This window comes from Branchiostoma lanceolatum, chromosome 11 (assembly GCF_035083965.1).
Source record: "Branchiostoma lanceolatum isolate klBraLanc5 chromosome 11, klBraLanc5.hap2, whole genome shotgun sequence".
In the NCBI taxonomy this organism is placed as follows: domain Eukaryota; kingdom Metazoa; phylum Chordata; class Leptocardii; order Amphioxiformes; family Branchiostomatidae; genus Branchiostoma; species Branchiostoma lanceolatum.
In genome coordinates, this window is record NC_089732.1 from 1438769 (window position 1) to 1451318 (window position 12550).

Here is a 12550-nt window from a genome sequence, read left to right on the forward strand (position 1 = left end):
GTATAACCGCCATTAGGCGTAACACACCATATTCGCAGGCATGCGGCGCGTCAGCAGCTAGTCATATTACACCAAACGGTCTGTTACACCTAGTCTTTGCATATCTGACTGCAACCGTTCTTTAAAGGTACTTAGTGAAGATGTTCCTACAGTACTTGATGGCAACGAGTTCCATTCTACTATGGTTCTCGGGAAATATACGAATTTTCGAACACATCAATCCCTGGCTGATAACTCTGGTACTTAAAAGCATGACCATTTCTAGTCCTCCTCTGAGCTGGCATTAGATACTTATCAGTCGGTACGTCCACAAGTTTATTAGTCATCTTGTACATCTCTTGGGCACCGCTAGACTACGCACCTTGTGTGGCAGCTTCTGAACGATTCTGCGCAGAGCGTAGATGGCCTGGAGCCTGATCTCCGTGGGAGTCGTCTTGGAGTTGATGATCTCTGCAAGACGGTCGACGGAGTCTTCAAGACCGGCGTTACCGAGGGCCTTAATACACATCATCTTCTCCTCGTCTGTCTTCTCCGGCTGGATGCCGTGAAGAAGTTGCTGAGGAAAAAAAGAAAAAGAACGTTATCTCTTTGATCGTATCTTCTGGAAGTGACAGCATACAGAAAAGGTTGGTTTTAGTCTACATATCTACATCCGCAATTCTGAACGAGCACATTTCCCCCGTAGTCATATTCTTTGTTTACGGATTTAACGCGTACATTCATCAAAATGACTCTATAGACAGTGCTATGACGTACCTTGGCGTACTCGCTCTTGAGCTGGATGATCTCTGTTGTCTCCTTAGGCTGGGCCTGGGTGAGTTTGTGCACCATGGTGCCGACCGCCAACCACGCCACCTTGCGGAGTTCCGGGTACTGCAGGGCCTGCTTAGACTTGGCAATTTCCTGGAGATAAAAGACTCATGAACGATGGCTCTTTATTTGTAAAGTCATTTTCACGTTCTAATCTACTTGGTTTTTTGTTGTTGTTGAATTCCTCCCTAAAAGAGACACTTTTCGGTTTTTCTCCTTCAACCGCCTTTTACCTCCTCAACCGAAGTTAGGCACCCTTTTGACACCTGGGTGGAGTGAGGAAAGTTGTGTTCTAGTCTACTTGTTTATTGAATTTCTCACTAAAAGAGTCGATTTGCTGTTTCAATCGAGCCTTTGTCTCCCACTAAACAGCAACTATCCAATTTTGTGACATCGTATGTCTTTAATACGGGATGATACAGAGAGACGAACGTGCAGATGTACTTACCAGCATGATGTTGACGCCGGCGGCAGTGCAGCGTTTGATGGACAAAGAGAGGCCAGCTATCACCGACTGGGCATCTCCCTCCGATATCTTATTCTCCTGCAGCAGCTCCCAAACCGCCTCCAGAGCCTCCTCGGTACCCGCCATGGAGACGGCGTCGATGATCAGTTTGCGGGTCTCAGACTCCGCCTTCTGCTCCTTGGAGGACTGGTGGAGACAAACATGTACAAATCACTCAGTGCTATCTTTACAGGCTTTTCAGACATCTAACTTGACTACTGTGGCACTGCCCAACATCTAACTTGACTACTGTGGCACTGCCCAACATCTAACTTGACTACTGTGGCAGTGCCCGACAGCTTTTGCAATTAATTTATCTGTTTCTGTCATTTTCTTAAAGATTTAGGAACAGACTTTTCAGACCTATTCAATAGTAGTTTGACAATGTATTTATTTATGTAACTGTACATGTTTACTGTTCTTTTGTTACAACCTGTACTTAGCCCATATGTTTAGAATAAAGGTCTTCATTCATTCAGTACATCTAACTTGACTTCTGTGGCAGTGCCCAACAGCTTTTGGGATTAGTTTATCTGTTTCTGTCATTTTTTAAAAAGATTTAGGAACGAATCTCATAGTGTATATTATACGTTCGATTGCCAGAAATTCCACAAGAGTTTCTGTAATATGCCCACGCAAACTCTGTGGACACCATAACTCTTGGAGCTCCGAGCAGAAATAGAAAGGTACCATAACTCTAGGAGCTCCGAACAGAAATAGAAAGGTACCATAACTCTAGGAGCTCCGAACAGAAATAGAAAGGTACCATAACTCTAGGAGCTCCGAACAGAAATAGAAAGGTACCATAACTCTAGGAGCTCCGAACAGACATAGAAAGGTACCATAACTCTAGGATTTCCGAGCAGATATAGAAAGGCAAAGTTATTTTCAAAACGATAAAGAACTTGTATACTCCTTGTTTCTGTTGAAGAGGTTCATCAGTCACGTATAATAACAGTTACAAGAATATTCCTCAGTGACTTAAAAAAGGTAGCGAGATACGCGCCTCCAAATTTTCGACGTCTTCTGTACGTCGTCTCCCCGGCAGGACGATCTTCACAAGTCTCGGCCTAGTCTCGTGTTCTCGCGAGACTAGGTCACTCCGTGAATAAGACGTACAGAAGACGCCGAAAATTTGGAGGTGCGTATTTCGCTACCTTCTTAAGTCACTGTTTGTGGAATAATCTTGTAACTCCTTGTTTCTGATATTACATGGTCTTACCGCCTTGGTCTTGGGGATCTTCTCCGCGCAGAACTGCTTCAGCTGCTCCTTGCTCATCTTTTGCAGCTCGCCGACGAGCTCCAGGAACCGCTTGGGCGTCTCCTCGGCCACGGTCTCCCTCAGACCCCGGGAGATCTCCTCGCACAGCTGCGTGGCCTGGGACAGAACAGGGGCTCAAGATTCATTTCTGAGGTTGTGATCTAGATTACTGTCTGAAGTTCTGCTCTATCTAAGACACACGCCATAAATAGTTACTCAAGCAATTTTCTCCCAGTGTCACTAACGAAAAGTAGGGGATGCAACTTGAAACGTCTGACCGTTTCCAAACCTCTCCAGTTGCTTGAGTGACTGCTTATAGCATATCTTATTACCCGGACTACCTTCAAACCTTCATCGACGTATCTAAGATTCATTTCTTAAGTTGTGATCTATCTAAGACACCGTCTGTCCTGCAGACAAAGTAGACTTGAATATTACAACATTAGGTCACAAAGTGTAAATAAATTTTCGTGCCTTTATGAAATGTTGCTGTTGTCAAACTTTCAGTCAGGTCAAGTGACGTAGGCTTCGGGTCAAATCGACGTGAGAAGAACCAGGGGACTGGTCGGAAGCTTGATGGTAAGTACTTTACTTTGTGTACCCAATAAGCGTGTAATTTTTTTTCACTTTGCAGTCATTATTTAGTTAAAGGGCTTAAACCCAGTTAGAAGTTTCAAAGACAATTCTTCCTTCCTCTTCCAGACTACTTGGCCATGCTCTTACAAAGGCTTTGGAGCGGTAATCTTTTCAGACAATTCTTAAGAGCACCCCTGCCTTCTCCCTGGTGGCTTTGGTTATCTAAGAAGCTTGATGAAGCTACTTGAGTGGTAGCTGTCAGGTTTGAGACAATTCTTAAGAACACCCCCACCTTCTCCTTGGTCTCCTCCTGGCTCTTCTGGCTCCTTATTTCTGGCGCGAAGACGAAAACCAGACTGCCCTTATTCTCGGGCTGGGTCGGTTCGGGAATCTTCGGTTCGGAAATCGTCGTCTTGGCCTCGATCAGCTCCAGGGTCTGCCTGTGGGAGAACATTGCAGGGACATAAAGGTCAAGCTCAAGATTTAGATTTTTACGTGTGTTTTTTTGTTTTTTGTCCTATATATCATACATTTCTGATGGGACCCGGTTTGGTAATAGCATGACCATGGCATAAGACGCGCCAAGTGTCGGATAGGACGTAAAATAGAGGTCCCGTGTTTGAGTCACACGTCGAGCACGTTAAGAAACCCGCTACACGTATGAAAAAGAGCTGGTGTCTTCCCGGTGTGAGTAGATTAAACCTTACAGTCTGGGCCGGGTTGATGTATCTTGAAAAGGTGACAGTCACCTGTCATGTCAATCCTTCCGTAAATGTGGTAAATCTGAATAAATCAAAGACATGTTTTAATCCCCCTGACGCCACCGATGTTGTGCCCTTGAGAAAGGCACTTTACACGACTTTCCTCGCCCCACCCAAGTGTACAAATGGGTACACTGTTTTCTGCACGGGGCACTCTTAGAACAAGTTATGAAAAACTTGAGTGCAGTGCCACGTCATCATTGTCTGTCAAGAAGCAAAGTAAGAAGAAAAAGACGTGTCTTACTTGACGAAGGTTTCCATCTCCCCGTTGCCCTCCTTGTACGCCAGGACGGAGTGGGTACCACGTGACTCTGCGCGCTGGACCAGGAACTTCCCGCTAGCGTCGGTCACGAGCCGCATGGTGATCTCTCCAGTCGTTATCATGTGCTGAACAATATCGGCCTGTGTCAGAGTTAAGGAGTAAGAAAAACGTCTTAATGTAAAAGGGACATAGTGATATCGCCAGTCGTTATCATGTGCTGAACAATATCGGCCTGTGTCAGAGTTAAGTAGTAAGAAAAAAACGTCTTAATGTAAAAGGGACATATTGATATCGCCAGTCGTTACCTCGGGGCCTGCGTCAGAGTTAAGGAGTAAAAAAGCGTCTTAATGTAAGAGGGATTAGATCACTGAGAGGTCGTTATAAGACTTTGGAGACCATCATAGATCACAGAAAGACCGTTTCGAGAGCTCTTAAAACAGATAAGGAATGCAGAGCTGCCTTAAAGACGTCTGCTTCCTCACCTCCATAATCTTCCCGCTGAAGAGGGAGTGAGTGATGGAGGGTCTACTTCTGCACTTGGCGCCCTGGAAGTTCTGGGCCTTGGTGATGAGCTCCACGCCGTTCGCCCTGCGAATGTCGTACTGAGTCTCGCACTCGCCGGCAACGCCCTCCTCTATGATGCGGAACAACCTGCAGGAATAGAAGTGAAAATCAAACTCATGTTGATCCAGTGTAGCTCACTGAAGAGCTGATCTTCCACTGGTAGTGACAGAGAAGACAGGCGCTGTGTACTGTATCCACAGGTTCATTGTACAAGGGGGATTTTAGACAAGTAGAATTAACAGTGGGCTACGGCTTTACGCCTTTCCAATAGAACTTGTCGAAATCTTGTTGGTCACTGATGAACCTTCATACGAACAGAAGTTCACGTTCATCTTGTTAAAGTAATCGTTTGAGCTACATAAAAGAATGTCACAGACCTATCATACATACTCCTGGTGATTTAGAAATGACGATAGACTACAAACAAACAAATAAATATCATGGAAATCCGTCGTTCCTTTGTTCAGTTATTCTCCTTAGAAGATTTTCACAATAACGCCCCTACAGTTCCAGAGCAAGCTGCTACGGGGCCCAAACCCACACCACACGTCTTAATTACACCACAAGCTATCTGCTACCAAACAATCAAGACCATAGCACGTCCAGGTCAAGAGATACAAAAATGGAATTTCTGCTGCAGTACCAAAGTCACATACCAGGTGGCCCAAAATCAACCCTGAATTTTGGCTTCACAACACCTGCCCACATACCAAATATCATCGTAATCCATCAAGAGGTTCTTGAGTTATGCTGACTACAGTAGTGCGGAAACACATACAGGCAGACAGACAAACAGACACACAGACACACCCAAAACTATATCTCCATTTTTCATGGAGATGATAAGCAAAAGACCAGCGAACCTCTCGGGAGACTTGTCGAACGGCACGTTGGATGTCTCCTCCCTGGCGTCCGCGTCCATCATATCGGCCTTCTTGGGGTTACGGGTGCACTGCAGGGACGGAAAATACGGTGTTTGATCGGACATTGTTTAAAGAATTAAAGGCTTAAAGAATAACAGTACTCAGTACCCTGAAACGCATTCTCTGTTGGAGATATTTCGAGATCATTCACTATTTCTCTTTGAGCGGCTGCCACAGGCTCAAGGAACTATATGAAATATATAATGTAGGGGTGGGGGCTTATTTTATTCAAACAAAGAAACACACGATGAAATTAGGCAGTGTTGTACCCACCTGGAACAGGTTCAGGGCACCACGCTTGATGTTGATGGACCACTGTGGCTCGTCCTTCTCGGCAATGATGCTCAGCACCCTGCCCTGGTCGTACGTGACGCGGACGGGCTTCTCCAGCTGCCGCCGCAGCTCCGCCAGCTGCTGCTCGGGCACCTCCTCACTCACCTCCCGGGAGGCGGACTGCGAGCTCCGCTGGCTGGACTCTCTGGACTGTCGGCTGCTGGAGCGGCCAGCTTCCTCCGAGGACGTCCTCTGTGAGAATGATGATATCAGGTGATTTTAATTACAAATAAGTGCCCGAAGTTTGTATAGTACTAGTTACAGCGCGGTCACAGTCGCCGTAGGTCTCGGTACGACTTTGATGTCCCAGACTTTGTTTTCACGCAGACTTTGATAGAACCAACCAATCAAAAGGATCAAAGACAGCATTTTTGGTCACGAGAAATCTGGATTTTGCACGACTTAAACGACACATACACGACTATTCTAATGAAAAAATGGCAGTTTACGATCGACGGATGTGACCAGGACAAGAAGTAGGCAACTGAATAGCAGTGGACAACCTCAAGTCAACCGTACACACTCACGCCACATCTTGAGAACAGACGCTGTCGCCGCTCGGCGAAACCGGTCATGACTAGATAAAAGTTCTAAACGGGAACTATGCGGCCCCAGATGTCTTTGATACTGAGGGATGCCTCCGCGCTGTGAAAGATGGCGGTTAACTTGAGGAATGAATCCACTCTACTTTATTAGTTAAAGTCCTCACACACCATAAGGTGTATAGGGCGGCACCCTTCACTGCAGCAGTGCAGACCACTTCACCACAGGGACATGCCTACTCTACCTTATACGAGTTCTTAAAAAGTCGTACCTGTTCCGTCTCTTGCCTGGGGGTCTCCTCTTGGGCCCACTTTCCCTTCTGTTCCCATTTCTCCTGGCTCGGCGTCTCCCTGCTCTCCTGAGAGGAAGAAGACGTCTTGAGGGACTTGCTGCCACTCTCGAAGGAGGATGAGGAGAAGTGGTCCTGGCGGAAGGCGTCTTGGTGCTTCTGCTCGTGGACGATCTCCTTGGAAGTCGTCTTAGTCATCTTCTTGAGACTCCTCTCCTCGGGAGACTCCAGCTCGCCGCGAAGAGACTTCAGCTGGATCTTCTCAAGACGCATCAGGACTTCCTGGAGTCAGAATGAATGAATGAATGATGAATGAATGATGAATGAATGAATGAATGAATGAATGAATGAAGAGAGGAATAAACTTACAAATACATAGATGGATGGATGGATGGACGAACGAATGAGTGAGTGAGTGAGTGAGTGAGTGAGTGAGTGAGTGAATTAATGACAATGACAATGAGTAAATAGGTGAACAAATAAGGGAATAGATGGGTGGGTTGATGAATAAATGAATGAATAAATGGATGGATGGATGTCAGGATGAATGAATGAATAAATGGATTGATCGGTGGAGGGATAGGTGAGTAAATGAGTAAATTAATGAAAGGATGAATAGATGAGTGGATTAATTAATTAATTAATTAATGGATAAATGGGTGATACGAAACGATATCCTGCGTGTCTCTGTGTTTAGACATGTTTTTGTTGCGTGACGTTTTACCTTGTCAGTTTTGAACTGCAGCCGAGCCTCGCACTCGAACTTGAGGCCCGAGAAGCGGTCGGAGGACTTGGGGATGCCGGACTTGACCTCGCCCTCGTACTTGTACACGTATTCCCGACCCGGACCAAACACTGGGGAGGAGATTGCAACATTAAGAAGACGTTGAATAAAAAGATTCTATTTACACAACCAAGTGATTTATTCAACCGACATTTCGGTGACCATCTGTCACCTTCTTCAAGGTAATTCTGACCGGTTCACATTGCACTGCAGCACAGGTGTCGCTGCTCATAGATGCGTTCCCAGTCACTTTGTGGTGTAAAAAGAGTATTTTTATTCAGTGATTTGCCAACCTGATGAAACTATTCACGCATTAAGAAGACATATGGACTCAGTTCCTCACTCGACTCGAGGGAAATGAGTACCTAGCTTTGGTTAGGGGCGTCCTCTAGGATGGGAAGTAAAGCCGGGGGCCTCGTGTTTAAGGAGAACCACACCTTGAGTACGTTAAAGAACCCACCACACTTATCGCAAACAGTAGGGGTCCATCCTGATGTGAGTGGATCAAACCTTACAGTCTGGTCTAACGCAGCTTATACCTACTGTACATAACTGGTGTGTTACACCTAAATGGGGTTTATCGGTTATTTCAAGACAAACTAACCAACAAACAAAGTCACTATATATCCTGTGAATACCGGATGTCTGTAGCAAATAGTTCTTCAAAGAACAGTAGAAATGCTTACCCTTGTCAGCAAGGTCTTCTGATCTGAGGGTCGCCTCTGTGGAGAAAGGAAGACATATCACTTTATATTTCCAAGACTCAAAGTACCTTACATGTGACGTAGTGATTTTCACGATGATCAAATATTACCTTTACTTGCAATTAATTGTATGAAAGCGCTATAATGCATACATGAGTGTAACTGTTAATCAATTCCGCTTCTAGAGGTCTATGATAAATTGATGCAAAAATACAAACAATAGAATTTTGCAAAATTGGTTTTCGAAGCGCAAGTCCAAACCCCCTCAGCCCACTGGTGAAATATTCAGAAGTACAAACTGAATGTTAACTTCGAGGAAAATCAGGAGTGGATTCCAGACTAAAATTCACAATTACATGAAATGTACGTTGTTAGTTGTACAAGGTAGATTCAGATGCAATTGTGTTCTTGCATAAGACTTGCAACGCGCGTCCTTGTCGAGGCCATCTCCTAGTTTGAGGGACACGTGCTGCTCGTGTAACGCAATCAACCGTTTACTTTTATAACAGTTAAAGTCAACATTCTGTGTATTCCTTGGCTTGTGTTCAGCTTCAGGCAACGAGTTTTATAACGTGTGCTTACGTTGGCCTTGATTAAGTAACTTGTTTTCGTGCAGCTTTCGTTACGTCACGGCGAGCGAAATTTTATACGAATAAGTCATGAAGGATAAATATATCTTACAAATCTTAGAAATACAAGTGTGGATCAACTGCACAAAATTAAGTAACCAGTCGGAAGAATGGGGTCGGATGATGAACTTCCGAAATTGATTTTAAATGAAAACGTTCGAGAAAGCACGGAATGTAGCAACATTTCAAGTACGCTGACAGTGTAGCAAACCCTTCACTAGAATAACTGATCAGAAAACCAAAGAGCAAGAAACATCGTGCTGTAAGAGTTGAAAGGGCCCAGCATGAATCATGACACTATCTTACAAATCGTAGCACTAAGCTGTCTAGAACTCTAGATCTATTGCACCCACACAAAAAAAAGACAAACAAAATAGCTGGAAGCATCAAATAAAAGATGACGCTGGGCTCATATTAGAAAATACAGAAATGGTAGCTAAAGACCGTGCTATCCGTAAAAGCGAATAGAGTTAGAAGCCAGCACCTGTCTTGAGAACATTCAATGCAGGTCCAGTATTAAGTCATCGCTTTGGATACGCATAACTCATTAATCGTCTTAAGAGCCGTTTCTGTCACCTTACTCGTTTGTCGGGTCTAGGTGGTAGAACTGCGAATGATAATTGCAAAAACTACAAAGTTGTCACCAATGTATCAGAAAAGTACCGGACCGATGCTGCTATTGCCCTGATCTCCTCATGTTTCCGTCTAAGTTTGTTGTAAAGCTTTATGCATGTACGAAAGTAGAATCTCCGTTCGAACAAAACAAGACAATCAGAGATGATAGACTTCACCCCTTTCTCGCAAAGTAAGAAACACACAGAGCTACGACAAAAGCATAACTTGACTCACTTGTTTAGAAGTATGACAGCGCACTATCATATCAAAGTTAAAGTTAAAGTCCTCCCGCACCAAACGGTGCATAGGTCGGCGCCCATCTCCGCTTCAGTCGCCCTTGGGCCACACAGCTTTGTGCAATCACTACAGCAGGGGGCTAGTCCACTGGTAGTGGTGTGTGTTTATCTACCATACTCGTTCCCAAATGCTGAGTGCTAACCAGAGAAAGCGGTATGTACCATTTTTAAAGTATTGGTATGACCCGGCCGAGGATCAAACCCACGCCCTACCGTATGCAAGGCGAACACTCTACCCACTGGGCCATTGCACCAGTCTGTTGTAGACCAAATTAAAACCCAAAACGACAAAGAAAGACAGATTCTTCAGACCATTTCCAACCGATCTGTTGCAGATATGAAAGCCGTACTCACGCGTTAAGCAGACCCCCAGCAGGAGGAGGAGTGACTTGTTCATGTTGCACGTTGCCTCAGAGTCCCGTCAGTGGTGAGTTGGTGGACTGAATGAAGCGGCTGTGATTGCGGACGGGCCTTTTATACCGACAGATACGCGGAGTAGAGCTTGTTTACTTTCCAAAGGTTCCGCGGACTTTGCTCGTGGCCGTGTTGGTTTTGGAAGGGGTGTGCGGTTTTGTGCTTACTTGATGCTGCGCACTAGGAGATTCTTCGCCACGTTCGGTGAAAAATAACGCATTGTTGAGGACTTGGTCTGCTGTTATTTTGTCGAGTCTTGCTTTTCGAACAGCTGATGTCAGCTTGATTGTAACATTAGATGTCGTAGTCCAAGCAAACACACGAATCAATCTGGGCGAAAGGTCAGGCCATGTTCAAGTCAGGCCAGTAAATCTCCAAGCAGATGTAGGGAGGGAAGATCGTAACGCAACGTTACGTTCCGGCAACCATATGACATGCAACTAACGGATACGCTAAATCCGCACCGGGATATGGAATATTTCCGGAGGAATCCCTGTACGTATACGCCGGGATACGAGGCCATTTCGTGCAGTGATGGCGCGTGTATACAAAGCTTTGCTGGAAAAAAAACACCGTTGCAATTCGTATATCTGCTATGAGACCACGGAACAGACAGACAAGATGGTGATATGGGCATCACATTCCCCTTAAACTAATATTCAGTATCATCATACACATAAACACCTATACGGGATTTCTATCGTATGTTGGGATGTTATAGGGTGACTATTTTGGTACCCTGGGCATGAGATTGATATTTTTGTTCATTTGTGGCCTGCAGAGATAGTCTTAACAAGCCTGTAGGGTTGTTGGAAAATTACACGGGTTGCAATGGCCGACTAGCTCCTCTGGTAAAGTATTCAGTCCATTTCGCCTGGACGCCATTTTTGGACGTGGTTCTAGTCCAGCTGTGCCTCGTAACAAACAACTTCCCCCCAGAAAAACATTCCTCTGTCCTACTTATTCTCATGTACGGTTCCAATGACTAGCTCAGCTGCTAAATTAGCTGCCCATCCCACCTAACACGGTGAGGTTGTACAGCACTGAGGTGTTTTACACTTGACCTTCTGCCTGCCTCTTTTTGTCACAATTTCTAGTGAGATGTAGCTCTACAACTTTACTGCGTCAGGAAGGACGGTTTGTTTGTGTGCAGTTGACGATTCTCTGACTGGTTGTAACCTAAAGGAAGACAACCTCCGTCTATCTGCCTGTCGGTCTTTCTGTTTGCCTGTCTGTCTGTCTGTCTGTCTGTCTGTGTCTGTCTGTCAGTCTGTATGTCTGTGTGTCAGCTGTGGAGATCATGCCATTGTGTTTGTCACTCTACCTACCTGTCTGTCTGCCCGTCCATCTGTCTGTCTAACCGAATGTGTGTCAGATGTCGGAGAGAGAGGGAGGGAGGGAGAGAGAGAGAGAGGGGAGAGAGAGAGAGAGAGAGAGAGAGAGAGAGAGAGAGAGAGAGAGAGAGAGAGAGAGAGAGAGAGAGAGAGAGAGAGAGAGAGAGAGAACTTTTTGCGAGGGCCGAGTTTCAACAAAGAGGGAGTCCGCATATCCACTGCCTTTCTAAATAGTGGAACACAGTGAATGTGTGGGCACCCTCTCTATTGAAACTCGGTCCTCGCGCGCCATCGGTTACATCGTCGTATCTGCCACCCCGAGAAAAGCGACAAAAGAGATCTGCTATGTAACATTCCCCCATAATGCGGTCCTGTTTATCTAAACTGTGTATAACTTGCGGTGTGCACGTAATTGTCCTAGCGAGGGAGGGAGAGATTGAGACAGATTTGGAGATCAGTGAGGGAGAGAGGGGGGGGGATAATGTTCCGGTGGAATTCTCCTTCATCCTACACGCCTCATTCTCTTGAACAGCAAACTAGGTGGCCTATATCAATAATGATCTTTTCTTTGTCGAGACCTGCCCACCTAACAAATATCGTCAACATCCACTAATAGCTTTAAGATACACCACAAAACCACAAACCCCACATGCGCTGCCGAAAACATGACTGATAGCATCAAACCGTACGCATGTTTACCTCTAGTAACCCTGCTGTGTGTAAACATAATAACAGGTGCCACGCGTGAGTCTGTTACTCGCTCTATTTTAGGGCGTTTTGGATGATTTCCAAGTGTGTGTAGGGGTAACGCTAGCAGGGGCTGTTGGTGGCCGTCTGAACTAAGCTGAGTTCGTGTTTTTCAGGTAATAAGACAACCAATAGGAGGCCATGTACAATCAGATAAAGGCAATCAGTTCAAAATACAGTCAAACCTGTCCATGGTGACC

The 12550-nt window shown here is 45.4% G+C and overlaps 1 protein-coding gene across 1 annotated transcript in view; it reads right to left on the minus strand.

Annotated features, from left to right (window-relative positions):
- The window catches only part of LOC136444253 (vitellogenin-like), a 31418-nt gene extending 21075 nt beyond the window's left edge, over nucleotides 1–10343 (minus strand). Inside the window, exons 1-13 of the mRNA XM_066441768.1 lie at nucleotides 10210–10343; nucleotides 8298–8333; nucleotides 7552–7682; nucleotides 6810–7109; nucleotides 5936–6187; nucleotides 5603–5691; nucleotides 4658–4826; nucleotides 4158–4315; nucleotides 3445–3592; nucleotides 2538–2693; nucleotides 1259–1462; nucleotides 757–903; nucleotides 362–556 (exon numbers count right to left, since the gene is read on the minus strand). Of these exons, the coding sequence (XP_066297865.1) occupies nucleotides 362–556; nucleotides 757–903; nucleotides 1259–1462; nucleotides 2538–2693; nucleotides 3445–3592; nucleotides 4158–4315; nucleotides 4658–4826; nucleotides 5603–5691; nucleotides 5936–6187; nucleotides 6810–7109; nucleotides 7552–7682; nucleotides 8298–8333; nucleotides 10210–10252 (2028 nt within the window). The 5' untranslated portion in view covers nucleotides 10253–10343. The remainder of the gene's footprint in view (nucleotides 1–361; nucleotides 557–756; nucleotides 904–1258; nucleotides 1463–2537; nucleotides 2694–3444; nucleotides 3593–4157; nucleotides 4316–4657; nucleotides 4827–5602; nucleotides 5692–5935; nucleotides 6188–6809; nucleotides 7110–7551; nucleotides 7683–8297; nucleotides 8334–10209) is intronic.
- Nucleotides 10344–12550: the final 2207 nt, after the last annotated feature.